At 36.0% G+C, this 24,498-nt stretch overlaps 2 protein-coding genes across 4 annotated transcripts; both read right to left on the minus strand.

Moving 5' to 3' along the window:
- Positions 1-124: 124 nt before the first annotated feature.
- On the minus strand, positions 125-21,196 carry LOC107807007 (protein RST1). 3 transcript variants are annotated; one of them, XM_016631283.2, is made up of 25 exons: positions 20,684-21,196; positions 19,828-20,109; positions 19,601-19,684; positions 19,189-19,456; positions 18,565-18,815; positions 17,831-18,011; positions 17,553-17,743; positions 17,287-17,387; positions 16,308-16,383; positions 14,904-15,035; positions 14,749-14,830; positions 14,102-14,174; positions 12,486-12,654; positions 11,159-11,289; positions 10,986-11,077; positions 10,517-10,608; positions 10,212-10,427; positions 10,038-10,115; positions 8,646-8,828; positions 7,270-8,151; positions 6,853-7,149; positions 4,325-4,975; positions 3,779-3,929; positions 3,518-3,636; positions 125-841 (listed from the first exon to the last, which is right to left on the minus strand). In XM_016631283.2, the coding sequence occupies exons 1-25, from the start codon at positions 21,068-21,070 to the stop codon at positions 410-412; spliced, it is 5,601 nt and encodes a 1,866-aa protein (XP_016486769.1). In that variant the 5' UTR covers positions 21,071-21,196; the 3' UTR covers positions 125-409. The 3 variants fall into 3 exon arrangements, with proteins under 3 accessions (XP_016486769.1, XP_075106643.1, XP_016486773.1); XM_075250542.1 differs by having other exon boundaries at positions 10,517-10,602; positions 20,684-21,186; XM_016631287.2 differs by lacking the exon at positions 20,684-21,196 and having other exon boundaries at positions 19,601-19,644; positions 19,828-19,910.
- A 1,595-nt stretch (positions 21,197-22,791) lies between these two features.
- LOC107807006 (oleosin Cor a 12-like) lies at positions 22,792-24,337 on the minus strand. The gene is made up of 2 exons (XM_016631281.2): positions 23,893-24,337; positions 22,792-23,027 (listed from the first exon to the last, which is right to left on the minus strand). The coding sequence occupies exons 1-2, from the start codon at positions 24,272-24,274 to the stop codon at positions 22,885-22,887; spliced, it is 525 nt and encodes a 174-aa protein (XP_016486767.2). The 5' UTR covers positions 24,275-24,337; the 3' UTR covers positions 22,792-22,884.
- Positions 24,338-24,498: the final 161 nt, after the last annotated feature.

A 24,498-nucleotide genomic window follows, 5' to 3' on the forward strand; every position in this document is an offset into this window, starting at 1 on the left:
CGAAACATATTTGTTGAGAGAGTTGTTGGAAAATAAAGGAAAGGAGATACGAAGCATTTTCTTGTTTGTTTGGAAGGATAAGAAACAGTTAAAAATCATTTCTTTTAATAAAGCTTTAAAACGCTTTTTCACAACTTCTCCATGTATTGAACGCACAAATAGCGCATGGAATATTACTGTTCAATTCATTACATCATCCGACAGTAGTTTGCGTACATCCGTAAATATTGTTTTCCATCTAAGCAGCAATTTCCATGCAAAAGAACGGGCGGGTATGAGCAGTCTAGTGTTCGAGTCGATTGGTCAGACAATGACTATACCTCACTTACCATTTTAGCATTAGCCGCCTATTCTGAGGTTCAGAGACGCATACTGCTTTGCCGTCCATTGAAATGAATTAGTCAGGGGCTCAAAGCAGAGGTAGACTCTTCACATTGCAATTTAACCTTGCGTGTAACTCGTGGGCATCAATATTTGACGGTACCACCATGTTGGCAAGTTGAAGCTGCTTCTCTGGAGGCAGATGGTCTTTCAACGAGACACAAGCTTGATGCATCACTAGTAGGAGAAAGCAGGCTATATCATTTTCACTCGTGTCAATGGGCTGTGTATAAGATAAATAATCACCACCACCTTTTATTTGTTTGTTCCACTCATATATCCGCTCTGTCGACTTCCACAAACAAGAAACAACAGCATCTGCTACTACCATCCATGTGCTATCAGAGAGGAGGGATGTGAGCGTGACTGGCAGGTCGCTTAAAACAGTGAATTTGTTCGCAATTAACACAGGCCTATATACGCAGCAGCTGCCACATAGCAGGCCGATGAACTGCAGAGCCTATAGAAAAGCAGGGAGGAAGCAATCATTAGCTATGCACACATAGAAACTAACAGCTTCTACTACATCAAGAACATGAACGGTAGAAACAGTTCTGGCATAGAAAACGGATTATGGAAGTAACTTGAGTAGGGATACCTAATCTCAGAGTTGAACCTGATCTAGGAGAATGTAACATGATGCAGAGATTCTGAAAGAGGCAAAGGCCTGGAAATATAGCCCAAGTCTACCTCAACGAATTAGTATTATAGCTCTAGTGCTGGCAATTTGACCCATTTTATTCTAACCCGCCCATATTTACACGGGTTGGGTGAGTGACATTTAAAGATGGTCAAATATGGGTTGAGCCCATATTTCACCCGCATAAAAATGGGTAAACCATGGGTAAAGTATGGATTGGTTTCTATTCAACTCTTAACCCAAACGAAGAACTAGTGCGAGAAGCTATTGACCAAAACTTTAGTTCCTACACCTGTCCCGTTACTGAATGACTTTTAATCTTCTTTGACTGTCTTGGGCAAGTGACTTTTGGCCGGTAATTTTTTGTGTGAGAATTTTCAAAAGTTTTTACTACTTTTTAAAATTTTGTTGAATCAAATGAAAACTTCATAATTTTTATTGGCAAATAAAGTAGACTTTTATTTACCAAGTAGGAATGTACAGTTCAAAAGAAACTTCATAATTATAAGAAATAAAATAAAAAATTATCCAGTTCCATCATAATAATATTATTAATATTTTAAAATATGAATTTAGTTACCATTATTTATAAATGTTGAAATACTTAAGATTTTGGTAAAACTTTGTTTGAGAAATATTTCAAGTGAAATTAATAATTTTCACTACAAAGTTTTAACCTTCTTTTTCAAATGAAATTCATAATCAATTAGTACAACTTTTACTTTTAAGTACTCCTATCATTTTTAACTTTTAAAATATTTTCCAACTTTAGTAGAATATTATTAGATCTCCGAAGAGAACAAACTGAAGAAATTAAAATAACAGTGAGAGTATGAAACATCACAAATAACTATCTAAAAGTAAACATATTGAGCCAAAACTTATTTACTACATGAATTTTGTCAACGTCCAACTATTAATCAAAATATCTGAGTCAACTAGAAAGATCTTAACAAATGGAATAGTAGGAATTTTTACTGAACCTCTTTTGTTATTTTATCTAGTGGCTTATTTGCGATGAATATTAGTTTAAACGGGAACAATCAAGTTCTTGATATTTTATTAACTGTTAACGTTACCATATTATTAGTACAAAATTCTACACAAGTTTCATTATTTAATTAGTGTCCCTTAACCAAATACTTTCAATTTCCAATGATAAGGTGGAATGAAAGTAGAGTAACCCAGCAAATAGTACTCATTCATAGTAAATAGCTTCACCGTGTATAACAACTCCAATACCAGTTCAATGCTTTCCTTGTTTGCGTAATTCTTGTGTTAAATATGGGTTTGACCTGTACCCAACCCGTTTTTTACCCATATAAATATGGGTGGGTTGGATTATGACCCATTTTCTATTTAGCCCGTTTTCAACCCGCCTAAATTTTACCTAACCCGCCCGTTTGCCACCACTATATAGCTCCAAATGACATTTCTAACGTTGGGATCTGATCATGCCTATAAATTGATCTACAACAAGGAGTCCCGTTACAGATATTTTGGCTCACAGTAGAGCCTATGCTCACCAAAAACCACCAATTACCAGACACTGTTCACGGACATGCCTTTCTTTTCTCTTTATTGGAGAAGGGAAAAAAATGCACCATGGATATGTATGCAACATGGAAGAAAGTTGAGCCAACATTATGCATGAATATGTTAAACAATTGGAAGATTGACAGACTCACTGAGTTATATAGGGTCTTGGAACAGTTCAATGGAACCAATGCAAGCCAAGACCTTATCACGTGGCAAGGGAATGGGCAGGGAAAGTTCTCAGTTAGGAGTACAGACAAGGAATACAACATTTCTAATAATCAAATAGGATGTTGGCCATGGAAGATGATATAGAAAGTAAAAATTCCATACAAGGTTGCTTGCTTCACATGGTTATTGGCAAAAGATGCAGTCCTAACACAAGACAATTTAACAAAAAGAGGATTCCAACTGTGCTCTAGGTGTTACTTATGTGGGGATCAAGCAGAGACAATCAACCATCTTTTTTTGCATTGAAAATTCACTATTCAGATATGGAGGATTTTCATTAGTCTAAGGGGAATTTCATGGGCAATGCCGGGAAGAATCCTTGATATTCTAGCTACCTGGAATAAAGAGGGAGCACTTTCGAGAGACAGAGAGATGGAGAATTGTCCCAGCTTGCATTTGGTGGACAGTATGGGAAGAGAGAAATTAAAGATGCTTTGAAGATAATTTCAACAACATTCAGAGGATAAAGATGAAATGTGTAGCTCTTTTTTATTTTTGGTGTAAAGGGAATTTTTTTAGAGGATCATGAATCCATCTTAGATGCCCTAGATTCATTGTAAGAAGATCAAGGGTGACCAGTGTCCTTTTTGTTTTGTTTTGTATGGACACCCACATTGTAATTATGGATGACTTCGCAATTTCAGTGAAGTTTTTATATTAATACAAATTGTTACCTTACTCAAAAAAAAAAAAAAAAATTATGCATGAATATGAAGCAAATCATCTTACCGTGGAGGGAAAACTTGTCACACAACTAATTTCCAGTGCCTCAATGAGCCATTGTCTTTTGGCATTCCCTTCAGCATGTTGTACAGTTATTGCAACTTCAGTTAGAGCATCCCAGATATCTGTGCAGAAAGCTTGAAGCACTTAGAGACTACACAAAGCAGTTAGCATAATGCGCTTAAAAGTTGATAAATGAAAGTCCGAAGAATACAATTTTGCTAATTATTACACACATCATCTTCAAAAGTCTTAATAGAGTCTAACCTTGAGATCTGCAGTCCAAAAGATAAGTTTTCAGTTTACCAAGCACTGTCAATGACAGGGAACCACTTTGAACTAGTTTTGCTTTTGCTCGAACCTTTCTCACAGTTTCAAACGAGAGAGAGTCTGCGTTGGCGATGTTCACCTCTGAAACCTACATGGAGCAGAGAAACATATAGGTACTGAACTAGCACATTTCTATAACAATTTTTAAAGGAAAAAATAAAGTACAATTTTGTAACTAAAAAGTGATATACCAATGTAATTGGCACGCGTAAGCAATCAACTAATGTAAAATATGTCTATCATCCACAAGTAGCTTGGAGTGAATTATCTCTTAAATAGAATGGTGACTAATAATACTTGATCACCAAGTACTTCCCTAAAGAAGATATACAAACAGGTCCAACAATTATCATATTCAATATCAGATTTTCAATGATTCCATTTTCAGTTCAGTGAACTACTACAACCCAAAATCTCTTCCAAAAGAATGATATATATATATTAGAAAAAGAGAAGGATGGAGGAGAAGATGTTATTCCACACCTTTAGAAGATCCAATAGCCATTCTTGTTGAGTCTTCTCGAGACATCTAATTGCTTCACACCATTCTTCAAGAATTTTACCCTGACATAGCCCTTCAGTATGAGCTGAAGGCAGTGACGTAAAGAGCAACTCCATGCATTTTTCCATGCTAGATTTATACTCTTGAGTATGATGAGATGATTCATCCAAACACAGCTTAAGTCCCCTCCAGCACGAAATCCTAAATGAGCTTTTCTCTAAGGAGTCACAACTCTCAGAACAAATAGACGTTGACAATAAGTTAGCAACATCTTCAAATAATTTCACGACCCGAGAACCTGAGAAAATTTTAACTAGATCTGCCAAATGTGAAAGCAAAAAGAATTGCAGACGAGGCTCAAGCATCCTCAATCGAGGGATGTCACATTGCTCATCAAGGAAGCTAAGGAGAGGATCGAATTGCTTAGCATGTGATAATGAGAAAAGTAAGCATTCCCCCCTGAGATTTCCTCTCTCAAAACTTATGTCTTGCGTCAACAAGCCAGCAACTTGACCCTCATATCTCATGCACCGTCTGATGATTGCTCCCCAATCCAACGGTGGTAGCCTAGAAGCATGTGAAAGACACCGCAGAACACTAGAAACTGTGTTTACATGTGAAACAGCATCTGTCTAATCTCAAACATAAGAGGAGAAAAGGGTCAAACACATAGCCACTTTCTGTTATTGGCATGCCCCAAAATTTGCAAAGCAGAGCAAAAGGGAATTATCACAAAGTGGCTGAGAACAGCATCAAATGCAAAAGAGAACAGGAATCCTCTTTCCCCGATGTGCTAGTTCCAATATATTAAATGAATCTTCAGCACAAAGAAACTCTTTTGTGCTAGTATTGTTTAAAAGAATAGGAATAAAACTTAGAAGTAGCATACGGTCTGCAAATAATTTGCTTAAGATATGGAGTCACTTCTCCAGGAAGAATCTCACACTTAAAGCTTAAATTATGTGCCAACTAGTTATTCTTAACAAAATAAACTAGTTTCAGAATGAGACTTGTGCTGCTTAGGAAGAACAACAATTATTGCTAGCAAAATAAACCAGTGCTGTAGATATACGCAAAAACAAGTTCACTGCAAGGTTTTACGAGCTGATTGGAAGCTCAAATAAAGCGGCCAATAAAGAATGACAAATCTGTTGAAGCTCGAACAACTAAGAAAGAGAATGACAATTCCCTTACAGTTAATAAGAAGGAAGGGGGTTAGGAATCAAGAACCTAAGAGTACAGAACCAAAGTTTGATGATGAAATGGTTGTGGAGATTTGCCTCAGAAGAACAATCCTTATGGAAGGAGGTAGTTAGAGAAAAATATGGTATGGCAGGAAAATGGACAACAAAGCCTGGGAGAAATCCCTATGGGGTCAGCCTCTGGAAGTCTATCAGGAACCTTTGGCCTAAACTAATAAACAAGTCAAATTTCAGAGTGGGAAATGGTATGAAAATATCTTTCTGGGAAGAGAATTGGTTAGGTCAAGGATCATTGAAACACCTTTTCTCAGACATCTACACACTGAACCAGCAGAAAGAAGCTACAGTAGGTGAGGTTTGGTCAGATCAAGGTTGGAACCTGACTTTTAGAAGACTAATAAATGATTGGGAGATTGACAGATTCATAGAGTTTTACAAAACACTGGAGCAATTCAAAGGAACATCTACCTCTGAAGACTGCATGACATGGCAACGGAATGGGAGACAAAAGTTCTCAGTTAAAGCAGCCTACAAGGAATTCAACATCTCAAATAATCAGATAGGATGCTGGCCATGGAAGTTGATTTGGAAAGTTAAAATTCCCTATAAAGTTGCTTGTTTTTCATGGTTACTGGCGAAAGAGGCAGTTCTAACTCAGGATAATTTGATCAAAAGAGGTTACCAGCTATGTTCTAGATGTTACTTATGTGGGGAGGAGGCAGAGACAATCAATCATCTCTTTTTGCACTGCAGAATCACTTTACAACTATGGAGAATATTCATCAGCTTAAGAGGAATCTTGTGGGCTATGCCAAGAAGAATATCTGAAGTTCTAGCCTGCTGGAACAGAGAAGGGAACCAATCCAGTCTTAAAGAGAGATGGAGAATTGTCCGAACTTGCATTTGGTGGACAATATGGGAAGAAAGAAATCAAAGATGCTTTGAAGATAAGTCGAGCAGTATTCAGAAGATCAAAATGAAGTGTTTAGTTCTTTTCTATTTTTGGTGTAAAGGAGAGTACTTAGAAGATCATGAATCAATTTTTGATGTTTTAGAATCCTTGTGAGATAGACAAAGGATTGGAGAATTTTCTCCTGTATCCCACCTTGTAATTATGGGGGACTACACAACTTTTGTGTAGTCTACTTTATATATATAGAAATATGTTACCTTATCAAAAAAAAAAAGGTGGAAAAAAAAATAGGTTGTGCGTCTCATAACCCATAATGCAAGAAATGCCTACAGAACTCCACAGGAAGAATGCCGCTTAAACATAATAACACTGTCATTGAATAAAAGAATTTTACCCCGAGATAGTTCAGATGCATTAGCCACAAAGACAATTTCATGACAGTGCTGTCCTCGGGAAAACTATGTAAGACAGTCTTCAATCCAGCAGAATCATTCTCTGCGGTGGTTTCATCATTTTGAGGTTCTTTGAACCACAAATGCTGTCTAAGAAAAGAAATTGCCCATGCCGCATGCTGCTGTAACTGATGAGCATCAGAATTTTGCACAACTAGGAATATCTCTTGTACTAGTGAAGTTAACTCAGGCTCAAGAACAGCATTTGTAATTAAAGGACTAGATATATAAGAAGATTCCTGCAGACAACAGAAAAATCATAAGATAAAGAGATGAAACGATACAGGTCCATCTGGTTTTCCAATAGCTTTCATAAGCATTTGAAAAAATATATATGCTTATGTAACCAAGTTTTTCACCTTCTGATCAGAAGCAGCATGTGATGAGCTCAAAGGGTGGGGTTCAACCAGTGTCCCTGCACCTGCTCCTAATGCATTTACAACTCCAAGCATGGCACCCAGATGAACAAGAGGAGGATTGGAGTCAGAGTAACTTTTTCTGAACAACAAAAGCAATTCTTTAATGTGTTCAATTTTCAAAGGGTGCAACCCTTCATTCAAAACCACACCAATAAGGCTTCCTGCCCCCAAACAAGATGCCATCAATAAGCTCTGGTGGAAGGTGTCAAATCTTTTAACAGAGAGTAGCTCAGAGATAAGTTCCTTATAGCAACCCAATAGATATTCCATATCTGCATCATCAGTAAGTTCAAACCTCTGACACATGGCAATTGCAATAGGTACAGAAAGACATGAGCCCACAGATAATAAGATTTCGTGATTTTTGCTCATAGCGGTAATTTCAGTAGGGTGTGGAATCCACGAAATAAGTAAGGATTTCACATTGAGAACTGCATTATGAATCCCAGCTCTGTACATTGCACCAATACAATTACCCAAACCCAATACAAGCCCTGCAATGCCCCACACATCTTCCTCTAAATTCTCGCTGGTCGAACCAAGAAAACCAGAAATCTCTGAATTCAGATTATCTGATTCAAGAGGAAAAGATAGCGATAGAGTTTCAAGAACATCTGCTGAAGAAGGTGTGACTTGACAGATCAACTGGGATAAGGTCCTGATGATCTTTCTCAACAAGTCTGCTTCCTCTATCTTGTATCTCACTTTGCCCAGGTGAGCATTATCATCAGCATCAGCTCTGGCAAGAAGAGCTTGACATGAAAAACCTAATCCAGCTCCACAAGCTCCTTTCACAAGTGTGCTTTTGCTCACAGATGCAACCTGAAATGACCTCATTTTAAGCATGCTTAGGGCAATCTAACTTTTCTACAACTTCCATTGCTGCTTAATCAAGTATTATGTTCCTTCTGTTTCATTCAATTATTATAAACATTGCTAATTGCAAGAAAGATCCTACTTTCCACCGTCATAACAAGAAAAATTACCATTGACTACAATGATACATTTAATTTCTACCGAAACCTCTTATCCTCGAAAAAAATGCATATCCATATTTTTCATATTAAGGAACAACCGGACCTTAAATGCAGATACCAAGCAAATAGAAGCACTCTAATCTAGTATTGATAAGTACCACACGTACAAAAGCACGCATGTCTAATATTTTGATTCCAAACAAATGCAAACGAGTCTGAGAGGTCATAGGCAATAAACTAAAAAATGATTACCATAAAGAGATCAACAAGGCTAATCCAACCGTTTGTGATCAGTGAATATGAAAAATAACAAATGTGAATAACAAATCAACTTCATACCTCAAGCAGTGCATTGATATTCTCAAATTTCTGCTTGTGATCAGTGAGGTGTAGGCAACTTGATATCACACCAAGAGAGATTGCTGCTGACCACTGGCGATACTCATGTTCATGTTGGGACAACCAATCCAGCAAAAACTTCGAGGCGGTCGCTTTAACAACATGCGCAGAAGCGGGCAGCACCTGGAAGAAAGAAACATTGTCAAAGATACAATTAAAGCATACTTTTCCAAATACCAAGCAGCCTACAAAATAATAAAATACTAGTCCCTGAACTGATTTTAGACAAAAGGAATCCATGTCAGACTTCCTACTACTGTACAGCACAATATAAACTGCTGACAAAAGGTCTTATCTGGAATTTGTTCGTATCAAATTGATTTATATTCAGGATTAGCGATGCTGGTTTTAACAGCAAGCTATTTCACAAACGGAGTTTTCTTTTCCCTGACAGGATTATAGCTTGCTTGAAAGTATTACTCACAATCGTTAGTTTTTCCATTCTATCATATCTTTGGCAGTATATGCTAAGTTAATCTGCTTACTTAACATACACAAGCTGAATACTTGTGCCAGGGTAAAATGCACTTATGAGTAGATGGGATCTCATATCACGTTTTAGTCGCAATGAAAATCAATTTCAGGCTATGCTAGTATCTTGCCTTTAAATGACAATCCCTGTAAATACAAATCTCCTCTCAGGCTAACAGTGACCATTGTCTCCCTCCTTCCTCTCGGTCTTCTCGTCTGTACCTCTTATGAACCCATTCTCTATCACAAAACTTCAATCTCCCAAACATTCAAGTTTTTGTATGATAAGCTGAATTTTTGGCTCCTTCATGAGCTATACCCAGCTATCATTCCATCAAGTGTGAGACGATAAGCTGCTCTTCACATTGCATTTAGTTGAAGTACTTCATAAATCATGATGAGAAATACTTACTGAGGTGCCTTCAATCGTCATTCTTAGAGTATACATCAAATCTAACACCACAGATTAGATCAATCGTCCAAGAGGCTGATCCATTACCAAGGCCTTAAAGGATTCAAGAGGAAATGCATAGTAACAAGTATGCTCCCACTTAGAATGGTATTCTGGGCGAAAGGGTATCATCACTTTTGTGCTTACATACCCTTAATTCACGTTCAGCTATTCAAATACAGAAAGTCAATTCAAAATTGTTGCACTAAGAAACTCTTTTCATATTCCTTTCTCTTTGACTTTGGCTAAAAAGTTGTTTCCATCTAATGAAGAAAATTAATCCACTTAATTATTTCATTGCTTTTCAAGAAATTATTTAGCAAAAGACACTCCATCTAATCGATGAGTTGAAAACAAAATCAGACCCTCGAGTAGAATTGTTGTAAAAAGCAATGAGAAAAATAAATTACCAAACAAAGGGATCCAACAGCTAATGCGATATTCTCAGCAGATCGAGGGAGCATTCTCTCTGCAATTGCTATCATACTCTGCATTATAAAATGCAGACATGAAGTTCTATGATGCTGACAAATGAGCCCAAAATCAACAAAACATCAATAAACAAGTCGAGAGTACAAAAATACCTTCAGAATTTCCATACCAGCTTTAGGAGCTTTGTCCAGAACAGCAGTCTGCAACTTAGCATCAAGTAACAAGATATGGGCTCTCATCCACCTCCGCATGAAGGGCTTCCATGATTGCAAAGAAAGAATTGCTATCAATATATTTCTTGATAGTTGAAGAGATGTTGCTATATCGACCAGTGAGGCCTCATATTTAGCTTGTACATCTTGCAAGTCCTGAGCATCAAATAATGCACGTGAAGATTCCTCGCACTCGCAGAACACAAAGAAACAAAATCAGTAGTCCCATGTTTCAGTTATCTTACCTCTGCTGCTCCTGCCTTCCTTGAATCTTTCTTTGTGAAGGAAAGGCAAAAAAGAGCCGCACCAGGTAATTCTTTTTCTCTTCTTTCTTTTCCTTGATTGCCACAGATAAAAAAGGTATTTGAATATGGATGCAAAGAGTGAATAAAATATGATCTGCATTCTACTTTTGACACAATTTATAACACACACCAGATCTTCAGGATAAAGCTCACTTCATTATCAAGATATCTATAGACCCATTCAGATGCTACATGTTAGACTTATTTGCATTTAGTCAAGGAGTCAAATGATCATTTCTATGCGATTAAGGATATTGTAAACAAAGAGTTAGTTATAAAAATATGCTACCTAGGTGCTGTGAGGGGAAAAATACCCCACCAACAAGAAAAGCATATTTGATTCATGGCAAGCCAGATGACAAGCTCCAGAGCAAATAACTGGGCATATAGAGGAACAGTATGCCGGTACCTGAAGCGAAGATGAGACGCGGGAAGACATCTAACAGCTTCTCAATTTTGTTGGCAGACACCCTTTTCTGCTTTACTAATCTTCGACGGGTGCTGCAAAAATAAAAGCAGTAGTTTGGCATCTTTGATAATTTTTTAATCTAAAAAGAAGAAAATAACTACGGTGTGTCTCACGTGTGCTCAAAAGTTAAAATTTTGACTTCAAATCCTTCCACGGCAGTAAGCACTTCAGGGTCAGTCTCGGACACAAGAAACTCCAAATTTTTGTCCTTGAAATCTGGAATACTTCTTTCGAGATGCTCTACCTAAGGATATGCAGATTTTGGGACAACAGTTATGAGATAAGGGAGTTATCAATTAGAAAACTCAAATGAACTGAGCACATGAGACACAAGTTGCTGTAAGTCATGGGAAAGTAACATGATTGCCATATTGATTAAGACGTATCCAGAGTGGTTTTTAAAGATCTTAGCTACTCATTTATAGCCTTAGGGATCGCTTGGGGATAATCACTGTACTATCTCCATTTGTTATTAGATGTCTGGTTAATCGAATAAAATCTAGCTGTAAAGAGTATAATTTAAAACAAGTGTTTGGTTATATATTTGATAAAGATTTGTTTTCGCTAATATCTTTGACCTATTTGCATTACTTTATCCAATTTAATATTTACTTTTATTATCATATGTAATAAAAAATAATTAGCAAACTTTAATTAAAAATTAAAATATAATTCTGTCTATTATCTCAAATAAGAACATTTTATAATGAAATATAAAAAGAGGATATTCTACAGTATCAGATGAATGAATAAATACATATTGAATTCCTCTTCTGGGCACGAAAAATTTGTTCTTAAGCAGCTTCTTAAAAAATCAATCAATACTACAAATATTATTGGAAACAACTGAGAGATAACAAATAAGATATTAACGAAACAAGTTCTAATATAAAGGACATTTTTTTTCATTTACGTACTCTTATTGCTAATATTCTGTTATATTGTTCCACATTAATTTTGGTGTAAAATAATATAGGTATTTTTCCATAATTAACATGGGCATTAGTATGAAAACCAAAAATGGCAACAAAACAGCCGAAAATTAATGTGGAATTTGAGTAGGATTTTTTCCAGTAAACAAGTAACCAAACTGCCCTTCAGATTTGGATGCTTAAATTCTGTGACATGATATCAAAGCTAACCTTTGGTAAAGTGTTCTCATACTCGAGTCTGCATCCAAATCCAGTTTGAACTTCAAAAGAATGTTACAAATATGAGAGACTGTTGGATACATGTAACGCCGCACATTTGAGTATACAAGGACATCCGAAATGGTTCATATATGTTTGGGGTTACTTCACCTATTTCATTAAAGATTTTCGGTTAGATGCTAAGATTCTTTATCAGGCAAGAGCACAATGAACTCAAGGGGCCCAAGCATATTTGAGATTTGTCTATTAGAATATTGGAGTACGTAGCAAGGGCAATTACGAGATCTACCTCATAACAGGCTAATGCCACAAAGGCAGATGCCCGAGCTTTGGACCATAAGGAAGCCTGCCTGAAGTCTTGGGAGGTTCCAATATCCCACAGTATCTTCAACACATTTACTGATGCTTCAGGGTATGCTTGAGCATCCATCGCACCCCATGTCAAAAGAAAACAGAGGCTGACAATTGAGATAGCACGAAAAAGTTTGAAATGATTGTTCATTTTGGTAATAAATATGGAGAGTATATGAGTACATGCAATGCTCATGAATAGAGTAAATGATGAAAAAGGAAGACAGAAGCTAGAAAGAAATGAACAGAACTTTCAAACATGCACCTTCAAATTATACAACAACAACAACAACAATAATAAACCCAATGAAATGCCACAAGTGGGGTCTGAGGAGGGTAGTGTGTATACAGACCTATTCCTACCTTATGAGGGTAGAGAGGTTGTTTTCGGTAGACCCTCGGCTCAGGAACAGAAAAAGGATTAACAAACAGACAATAGCAACAACAATGTAATATGATTATATGACAATGAAAGCAAATGGCCATGTAATAGCAAAGATCTAGCAATAGGAAAATACAAGAATAGTGCCAACACTACCAGTAAGAATGACACACCGTGTACCAACAAGGAACTAGGAATAGTAAACTAGGACTAGTACTAATACTGCTTGTGAGACTAGGAAAAACTCTCGACTACCTATCAACCCACAACCCTAATACTCGACCTCTACACCTTCCTATCGAGGGTCATGCCCTCGGTAATCTGAAGTAGTGTCAGGTCCTGCCTAATCACCTCTCCCCAGTACTTCCTAGGCCTCCCTCTACCCCACTTCTGACCCGCCATGGTCAACCTCTCACACCTCTTAACCGAGGCATCGGTGTCTCTCCAGTTCACATGCCCGAACCATCTCATCCTCGATTCCCATAACTTATCTTCCAAAGAAGCCACGCCCACCTTCACCCTAATAACCTCATTCCTAATCTTATCTTTACTGGTATACGCACATCCATCTCAACATCCTCATTTCCGTTACTTTCATCTTCTGGACATGAGACTTTTTGACTAGCCAACACTTTGCTCCATACAACATAGCCGGTCTAACTACCGCCCCGTAGAACTTGCCGTTAAGACTTGGTGGTACATTCCTATCACACAAAACACCATATGCGAGTCTTCATTTCATCCATCCTGCTCCAATACGATGAGTAACATACTCGTCAATCTCCCCACTACCTTGTATTACAAACCCAAGGTATTTAAAACTATCTCTCTTGGGAATGACTTGTGTATCAAGCTTCACTTCCACATCAGCTTCATGCGTCCCAACACTGAACTTGCACTCCAAGTATTCTGTTTTCGTCCTACTCAACTTGAAACCTTTAGACTCTAGACAAGTTTTACACAAGAAAACTCAAATTTGTAAGTGATCGTACAAGTAATCACAGAGAAAACTTACAACTACCATACAGCAAATATTTGAGTAACTTGTTCATTTCCAGGAGATATAGCAAAACTAATTATCGGAGTTATCATTCTGAGATTTGATCAGTGGAAACAGATTCTGGATAGTCACTTTTCCACGGTTTACTAAATATGTGATAACCTTTACTTGCCTGTGAGCAACCATGGCGTTTGCTGAGTAGTTTAGCACATGCTTTGCAATCACATCCCAGGCGGAATAAAAATCTGAAACAAGTCATGACATAATTGGTGTCCACGCAAATACTAGAAGAGAAATTTGAAAAGGATATTGTATGTGAAAAGAAAGAGGGTCAAAAAGCACACTAGAGTTTATAGGTTGCAAGGACATAGAGAATCAATCAATACCTCTTGACCACATCTAAGGTTTTTACTTTCTCAAAAGAAAGCAATGGAATGACAAATAAAGAAGCAGAAGAACACATGTTATCCTCCAAATTCTAATAAGGAAATATTGCGGGAAAGCTGCATTCAGTCTCTTCCTAGATCTGTCAACACTACATCTTTGATGAGATCTATCATTCCAACACAACAAAAATAGCTAAAACGTACCTATCTTTTCCAGCACACAAATTAGATGCATTATAACAATCTCGGAGACGTTGTGTTAACCAGCAAATCTATTTTCTTTTTCATGGGGAAGTATATTTTCCAGTTCAAAAGAAGGCAATCTTTTTTAGTTGCAGACGCATCTAGGATGGATCTGGAGGGGTTATGTCAAATTACCAACATCTCTTACGAAATTGACCTTTGAAGATATAGCACAAATTTGTAGGTTTACCAATGGCATCAGCTTCACAGAGGTGGCCAAGGCTTTGGAGACCCAGAGACTGAATTAATGGATCTTGTTTCTCGATACAAGCCTGTTAATTGAAACAATATTACTAAGGAGTTTGGAATTACAATGTACTAAATAATCTAACTAGAAGAGCATACCGCAATAGATAAAATAAGGTCCACTCCACGATCAGGATTTCTTCTGCAGATATCACAAATGGAAACAGCCATACTAATGCAGATATCTCTTTGAGATGCAAACCGAGTAAATCTATCTGCAAGTAATACTCCCTAGTTTTCACCAGAAGAAGAAAAACAATGAATATCTGTGCAGCATAATAAGTGTAATCTAACATACTGACATGGGAACTTCAAAAATTAAAATTACAACTTCAGAACTATCTATCATATTTATCTACCTATCTTCAGTTTGAATCAATTTATTACGAGATAGTTCATGGTTCATCAATTTTTATTCAGATAACACAGAGTAACATGTATTTATTCTTCAATCATCAAAGAAAACTTTGACTGATATATTCATTCTAGTCGATAATTTTCTGGTGTCATACCACAGTAGCTGCTAAAACTATTCCTTTTTATAAGATTGGATTATACCATTCCAAGTCACTTTGTCTAAAATTTGATAAAAGAAAACTATGACCAAACCAATAGAAACTCTCGGTCTAGTAGAGGATTTGCAATGAGGAAATAAGTTCATCTGTTAGATGGCTTATATCTTTAGGGATTTTCCAATCACTTCCTGCATTTGGTTACACAGCGCTAGGAGCCTTTCTGTATGATATGTTTTGCTTATTAAAAAAGAGAGATTAACGATTCAAGCTGACTAGGGTAGAGAATGCAATATATATTGAAAATTGGGGCCTCAGGAGAAAAGCTTCTTTATCAGGTAACCAAGTATGCCACAAAGTTAACACCATACAATTAACTTGGCCATGGAAGCATCAAATCATTGAAAAAAATGCAAGAAGATGATAGTTATATAGCCAGTACTTTTTTTTTGTGGGAACAAGTACTACATAGTCAATATATTTTTTGAGTAACTTAAATAAATCTTTTTAGAAAGGGAACCTTGGAGCAATGGTAAAGTTGTCTCCATAATGCTTGCATTAGGGTAGGTTGTCTACATCACACCCCTTGGGTACGGCCCTTCCCCGGACCCTGCGTGAATGCGGGATTCCTTGTGCACCGGGCTGCCCTTTTAAATAAATCTTTCTGTTACATTCTGGACATTTAAGACTTTAAGCACATAATGTGGCACCATAGGCACCAGGATAAAACAGTCTTCAAGGGCAAATCATCCTCTCCTAGCAAGTAATCTATTCATCAACGGTCTAAAGCTACTGTATAGTTGTCCGAGGCAAAGACATTTGTCTCAGAGGCCAAGTATGTGATGAGAGAAAGTAAAGAAATTTCATTTCAGAACTCCCCTTAAGTTTAATTCCTCATGTTTAGTGCATATAACAAGCTCATTACGAGCAAGCAGTGAAAGAAGCACAAATAGTGATAGTTATGAAATGATTATAAGGTTGATAATCTTGCCTGCAAGGTCCCAAAGACACGGTCATTGAGCTCCCAGGTCTTGCAAAGTAGACGAATTGCAGTGGCAAATAGAACGCTATAAGGCAAAAAACATACATCAAGAGTACTATCAGATAAACTTATGAACAGCATATCCCCCCATATTCAGTAGAATGTATACTATCAGAAACCTTAGATCATTAACAAGTATGCTAATATCCTATCATTCTCACCAGCTCTAGTAATAAAAGGCTATAAATAGCAAATAAACTTTGATCAGGAGAAGCACGGCATGTATGCATGTGAGACATAGAGGGTGTTTGGATTGGCTTATAAAAAGTAGCTTTTAAGCTAAAAGCCAAACGTCATAAGTTGGTAATACCCAACTTTTGGCTTTTGGCTTATTTTTGTACTTTTTATGCCTAAAAGTAAGTGCTTTTAAGCACTTTTTATCATTGTCAAACACCACACGAAATAAAAAAGTGCTTAAAAGCCAATAAGCACTTAAAATAAGCCAATCCAAACACCCTCATAACCGATCTCTATCACGTTGTGATGTAATCAACTTACTCACGAATAAACTACCAGTAAAAAAGTAAGAGTAGCAGAAGTCAAGATGGTGCAGCTAGCTGTTACCCTACTTATCAATAGTCACGTACATGGAAAGAAAACTATTAGCTAGATAACTGATGAGTTTCATAACCAATCATTTTATACCCTTAAAAGCAAGCAATGCACAACATAGTGATAATTGACCATAACTCTAAGACCATCAAAGTTCATATATTTCTCATGCAAATAGCTAGTTGCCAATCTTCCACATGAACTGTTTGACGTAATGATAAACAATTTACATACAACATTTTTCATGAGAAAGACAACTTATATGCTGAAAAGAAATGATCAAATAATACAACACATATCCATACTCCATAGGCAATAAGATATATCCACCTGCTAAAAAACAACAGATATCAAAAGAGAGTAATAGTCAGCATACGGTTTCTTATCATTCTGAAGCATAGGCAACAGTGTCTGAATAATGAGAGGTATGATTGCAGGATGAGACGCAAGTAACGGTAGCATTTCCAGAAGTTTTAGCTGCACATTTTTTGAAACAGAAAAGTGAACATCAGTCCTCCAAACTCCAAAATAAAACCAAGCAAAAGATCTCCAATGGTTCCATTTGAAGTTTCCAAGTAATGAGAAGTCACCCACCAGAAAATACAGAAGATTAATAAATATGGCTAATAAATCTTGACGTACCAGAACTTCATGACAATCAGCACCTGTGTTCGTGGAAAATATATGGTTGTAGAACTGAATGACCAGCAACAAAGGGACACCAAGTTTAGGATCCACATTGCTGCTATTAGACAAGATATCAACAGAAGAGCTTCCATATGTTTGATGCGTGAGGAGGACACAGGCAACCGCACTGAATATCATGGGCATATCTGAGGATACAACAGATATTGTAGATTTTTAACCAAATTTTGCAAGTGCAACCTAAATTCAACAGGAAGAGCTTATTAGAAATTAACTGGTTGGAAAGATCTCCTGAGACTGTGAGATGGATAAGGACTTTCTTCTTGCAATAATGTGATGCATGTGGTCGGTTACCAAGGAGCTCCAAGTTTTTGATACATAGTGCTTGTCTTTAATGGAAGTGTCATGACCAGGCACATAATTTGGATAAAAAGAACCAGATAATGGAGATAGGTCCTGAAAAAAACACTCGTTAGAGGGGAAGTACTTAACATACTTCCAATAGGAGCAGCATTAGCGAAAAATAACATGTAAATAAATGCTTCACTTGCCCCTAGACATCACTGAGTCTATGCGACGCTTAAAAATAAGGACAAGAATCTTGCAAAGTTTGATTGATCCATTAAACACTCTATCATTGCTAACATAGAATGTTATTGGAATAAACTGATGGAATATAGTTCTACCTCTTGCAATTCAAGCGTGAAATTAGCTTTATTCTTTTTCCCTCTTCTTTTGTCTTTTTCTTTTTGCGCGTTTGAGATATATATATATATATTTATTTTATTTTATTTTATTTTATTTTTTTTGTGGGGGTTGCTTAGAGGAAGTCTTGTAAGATGATCTAGTAAAAATTGACAAGAAACACATATGTCAATGTCCCTTTCACTTACCAAGTATAGGTGTCATAACTAACAGTACAATTTATATAGGTGTCATAACTAATAGTACAATTTACACACTTTAACAAAGAATATATAATTTTGAGGTCCATGACAATGAAATAAACCTGAAGCCACAAGTGCTGCAAGAGTCTGAAGACTATGTACTTGGGTGTACTAATGGAAGGAAATTTCATTGCATTTGGCTGTCCAGTCTTTTGTGCAATAAGTAGCTTATTCGAAAGCTTTCCCAAAATATGAAGCAAATCGGTTGCAGCTTGTTTTACTATTTTAGATGGAGAAGAAAGAAGGCTGATAGCAGGGAAGATGAATAAGAGCTCTTCATTCAAATCATATGCATCTCTCTGGACATCATGCTCTGCAAAAGTAGTTTAACAATTTTATTTAGCTAGTGGCGAAAAATAAGCAACACAGATAGGTATTATATATATTCTCAAAAGAGAATGTGTTCATAAACTCACTATTTTGCTTTTTGAACTATTTTACACATCTTTAAACATTCAATTGATAGTGAACAGACTTAGGGGATATCTTCTAGGCTACAAGGATAAGAAATAGCACCTTACTACTCAAATATGTATAAAGGAAGGCAATTGTAACATTGTGCATATATATATATATATATATATATATATATATATATATGGAAAAAGGTTACGGCGTTATATGTGTATATATATGTATACATATCCAACCTTTTCCAGAAAATCAACTTATACTAGTAACCATACCATTCTCATATTTCCACTTCAACAGAAATAGGATAAGTTTCACCGCCAAGAACTGTTCGTGTTCAAGTTCAGACTGCACAAGTATCATAAACAAGGACAGAGTAATGGTTGATAATTCAGGCACATAACCGAAACCAAGATCTTTTTGCACAATCAATATGCGCCTTGATACTTCTAAAATGTTCTCAACTGAACTCGTGTGCTTTGGATTCATACACAACATAGCATCCAGTAGCTCCACACCACATAACTGAGCTTCGTGAAGCAGCTGCTAGCATTGATGATCACACTTGCAATTAGTAAGTCTAGACCGCAATATAAATCTTAAAAATGTAATAAAATGTAAATTTATATTAAAAATTCAATAAAATTCAAAAAATGGTAAAGAAAAAGGAAAGACCAGTTAATATACCGATCCCATTTCCACCAATTGTTGCAAGACCACCACATATGCATCTACAATGCATTCAAGGCAGTGTGAAATATTAGTAAAATCCTGCACAATAACCACAGGACTTAAGCACTTAAATACTGATGGCAAAACTTCTACCAGAAAGCAAGCATCCATCGGACGAACAGATACTGTGCCGAGAATAAAAAGGAATCAACACACTTTGCATAATAAATTAATACACTTACTTCTGAATTATTGCATGGAAAGAACTTCAAACGCCCAATGAGGAGCTCAATAATAGGAATGGCCTCCCCAGGAATCGAACAACAAAGTCCAGCTAATGACGATATCAAACTTCTTATAAATGAAGAAACTGATACAGAGGAGGGCATCCTAACAATTGAATAATTCAAGACAGGTACCAAGAATTCACAGGCTTCCACCATTCCCAAATGTTTGCTTTGCACTATAAAAATAATCACTTGTTGCACTAGCTCCGTCTGAACCTCCACGCGACAAGAAAGAACCTGCCCAGCCGTTAAATGATTCGCATCAGATTTGAGATTTTTAAGGCAATAAACTCATCAGACACTAATTGCTCAAAAACTGCCAGAATAAGCACGATTGTTACTATTAACAAATAAGTTTCTTGCTCAGTCAAAGTTTGATGCACCACGCTACCAAACTACTTCCGTCCCAATTTATGATATGATATTTCTTTTTTAGTTTGTCCCAAAAAAGAATGATACATTTCTATATTTAGAAATAATATTTACCTTTAAACTACTCATGTTACCCTTAATGAAATGATTTATAACCACACATGTATCTATGACTTGTTTTAGACCACGAAAGCCTGTTTTCTTTCTAAATTACCCAGTCAAAAACGACGACATTAATTGGGAAGGAATGAGTAACACCTATCCCGTTTAGTACTCCAGGTGCCTCTACTGTGTGTAAAATGTATCCTCAAGCACAATTAGTGATCCATTCTAAGCTCTGCGATTAATTGAACTTAGCCCTAGCACCGCGGACGGAAGACTCAAAATTTAAAACTGCAAAGGTTCACATTGTATTTAACTGTGCTGACGTGCTAATTACCTTGACAAATGGATGAGTCTCTGAAGCTAGAAACCGCAAAGAGTTCTTCTGGAACCCTAACCGAGCGAGAAACCCTATGCCTTTGACGAAAAGGTTGACGAAGCGTGAATCTGAACCTTCGAGAGCAGACTGGAGCTCCAGTAACCCGCGAGAGATGTCCAATTTGGAGTCTCTGACGAGGCGGCATAGTTCTCGAACGGATTGATCAAGGACAGAAGCTGAGGTGGAATGAAGGCACTGAGTGATAGCGTCTGTTCCAGGGCCGGAGTCGGAGTCCAAGTGCGGCGGAGCCGATCGAAGCTTCTCGAAGATCGAGATGACTGCGAATTTTTGTAGTGATGGTTGAGGGATTCGAATTTTCTCCAGTAGTTGAGTGTAAGAGTCCATTTTTCGTATAACATGCGAAAGTCCAGTGCAAGCATAGATTTTGCAGAACGAAAATTGAGAAGGAAGTCTGGCGGGTAAGCAAAGCAGTAGCGGTATAAATTCTTTGCAAATAACCCAGCGTGGAGTTGTAATTATGAAATGCTGTATATAATAGTAGTACGTTATATCAATTAATTTAGGAAAAAATCATAATTTACCCTTTAAACTTGGATGAAAATTATTTAAATCCCCAAGTTTATTTTAGAAATCAAAAGCATCGTCCAACTTTAAACAACTATGATTCTACTTCTCATATCAAAATTAACTTCTTAAAATACCTATTTTACCCTCTGCAATTTTTATCTCTTATTTTTATTCTTTAATGATATATAGTTTTTTATTTTAATTTACGTTATCGACTTACCTATAGATAAATTTTAAAAAAATTGAAATAAAAAAAATTAAGAATTAATAGTCAAGCATATAAGTTAATGATGTTCAATAGTGAAATAAATGAGAAAAATAAAAAACTACAATAAATAATTTATTATCAGTAATTTTATTAATAGCAATCATAATTCAATCTATTTACAAAATTGAGAATAAAAGACAGAAAATTTTATAAATTATACAATACATTTTTGACTTTTCGGGAATATCTTAGCTGATGAATTAGTAGTTGTTGTTCTTGTTTCTTTAATATCTTTAGTAGTTCCTATACCTACAGGTAAAAACAAAATAATGGGTGTAAAATAGAGGTAAATTTTATAATAAATTTATAAAATTATCTATTTACACTTTACATGAACTTTAATTAAATTTTAGAAAAATATCTAGTAATAACAATTAAAACTCAAAAATTTATATACACATAGAGAATAATAAAAATAGTAAAACTTAAAATCTCACACACACACCCCGACATACATTATATATATATATATTAAAAAAGTAGAAATATATTTTGTAATAAATTCAAAATAATATTATTTTATTTATAATATTATTGAACTTAGATTAAATTATATAACAAAATATAATATTTTTAATTTATGAATAAATGCTCGCATTAAAATATTTTTAAATAATATATAAAAGGAATTATATATATATATATGAGAAGGTGAAAATGTCAAATAGATATTGCGTAAGATGAAAGGTTGAAAATAATAAATGTTCAAAGTTGGAGTAAGATGAAAGGATGAAAATAATAATTGTTCAAAGTTAGGAGGATTAGTTTGATTTTTAGGGTAAACGCATGTAAATGATTTTCATCCTTTACAACTTGTCTCAAAAAACATTAAATATTCTAATTTTACGGTAATCCTTTACTCCTCTTATTTTCATTAAAACAGAATTTATTCACCGGCCCCTAAATGTAAAACTGAATTTATTTACTCCTAAATGGTCAGAACCAGATCCCATGTGTCAAGAAGAAAAATGCATAGGTTAACCATTTGCATTTGTTTACGTACGTATGCGTCGTTTTTGCCTTCCTTTTCATAAAGCTTACTACACATTTTTAAGTTGAGGTTTTGGATATGTCCTTTAATTAGTTTATTGAAATTGTGAACATTTTTAAGTCGAGGTCTTGGATATTTCCTTTGATTAGTTCATAGAAAATGTCAGTACACACATAAGAATTATGGCACGCTGTTCTATGAACATTTTCAATCTAAAGAATTCAATTTGATGCACAACTTTGAAATAGTATAAACTAAAGCATAAGACACAGACAGTACTAGTAGAAAGCTCAAGAGAACATGCCCAAAAACTGCATGTTCATCAACATTTTTATTTCAACATAACATATAGTCGTAATTAGTAAGATCAAGCTAAGTAGTCCTGGCGCCTTCTTTCCCTTCATGTGCTTTGTTCTGAATATTTTGTCCCACATCCTTAGTCTTCTGTCCTAGTTGCACTGCAGCATCTTGCATGCGTCTCTTCACCGCATCCAAATTCTCGGGCACAGACTTACCTGTTGCAAATACAAATAACTAAATAAATATAATGCGTGCTCTCTATTAATACTATTAAATAAAGCCATACGCTGCAAATAATCCCATTACTCGAACGAGATTTTTTAAACCACTTTTTAAATTAAGGCAAATGATTCATTTCATTCTTTTCCCGTTAGCTCACTGTTGGACTAATAAATTTATCGGGAAGAAAAGAAAAATGGGATTTTTATACTGTATAACTTCCCCTCCAAAAAAAATAGAGGGCAAGTATATATTTTTATGTGAAATTTACGTAAATTGACTAGTATATATTATTTGGCCGAGCGGTCAAATTTGTAAGAAAATGCATCTAATAACTAGTTTAAATGCGAAATTTAGCCCATTCTCGTCAAAAGAAACTCATCCGGGGGCATAATTTAGGCAATTGGACTAACGTAGAACAGAATTTAAAGAGTGCACGGTAAAAATATGATTTTTTTCACTTTTAGTACGTACTAGAAATTACGTTTGATAGCTGAAAAAGTATAAAATTTATATAATTTTTGTATATATAAAATACAAAATCATCAAAAGATGTGGTGCCCCTCAACTAGGGGTCTCGAATTCGAGATCTAGGGATTTTTCCAGGAAAAATCCTTGGTAGGAGCGCAAGCACTTTCCAACCGAATGGGGCCATACGTGGCACGAATCCGGATATAGTCGAGTTCTAATGCTGGTACCAAACACCGAATGGGAAACCAAAAAAATATATAAAATATAGAATGTATGTATGTATATATATATATACACAAAATATTCTCTCTCTTTTTTGTTATTAATTTGAGAGCGGCTACAGTATCATTTTCCAGTAAAAATATGCAAATAATTGATCCCATTATATACCTTGCCTAAAGTAATTGAGAATCCAAGAGAGAGATGAGAGGCCAGTAACACCAAAAGCACCAGAAATCAAGAAACCAGCAACAGCAAGGCCAACAGTGAGAATAGCAGGTACAAGAACTGGGCTAAAGAGGAGAAAAACAGGGGTGGCAACAGCAAGCCCAAATAAACTGCCGATAAGAGTAATGCCAGCTAGGCAGAAAAGGGTCCCACCAACAGGAAGAAGAGTTACAATTGCTAGTACTTGTGTAGCTGAAGGACCTCTTTGAGGGAGAAGACTTTTGATCATACCACCAGCTTCATGAGTTGTACGGTGTGGGTGCACTTGAATTTGGTGTGGGTATTGGTGAGTTTGAATCTGGCCATGTCCGTGACGGTCACCCATATTTTGTAAGTAGTGATTTTTTTTCTAAGTGTTAAAATGACGGTGAAAGTGAAGGATGGTTTTTTCAAGAGAAGGGAAGATGTTTTAAAGGGGAAGAGAGGGTGCAACGTGTTGGAATGCATGTGAAGTAAGAGTGCATGAGGAACAAGTAAGCAATTGCAGGAAGGGAATCTGTGTCTTTTCCCTCTATGTTGGATTTTGAAATTTTACTGGTCCTACTCCTC

Source organism: Nicotiana tabacum, chromosome 3 (assembly GCF_000715075.1).
Source record: "Nicotiana tabacum cultivar K326 chromosome 3, ASM71507v2, whole genome shotgun sequence".
NCBI classification, from domain to species: Eukaryota; Viridiplantae; Streptophyta; class Magnoliopsida; order Solanales; family Solanaceae; genus Nicotiana; species Nicotiana tabacum.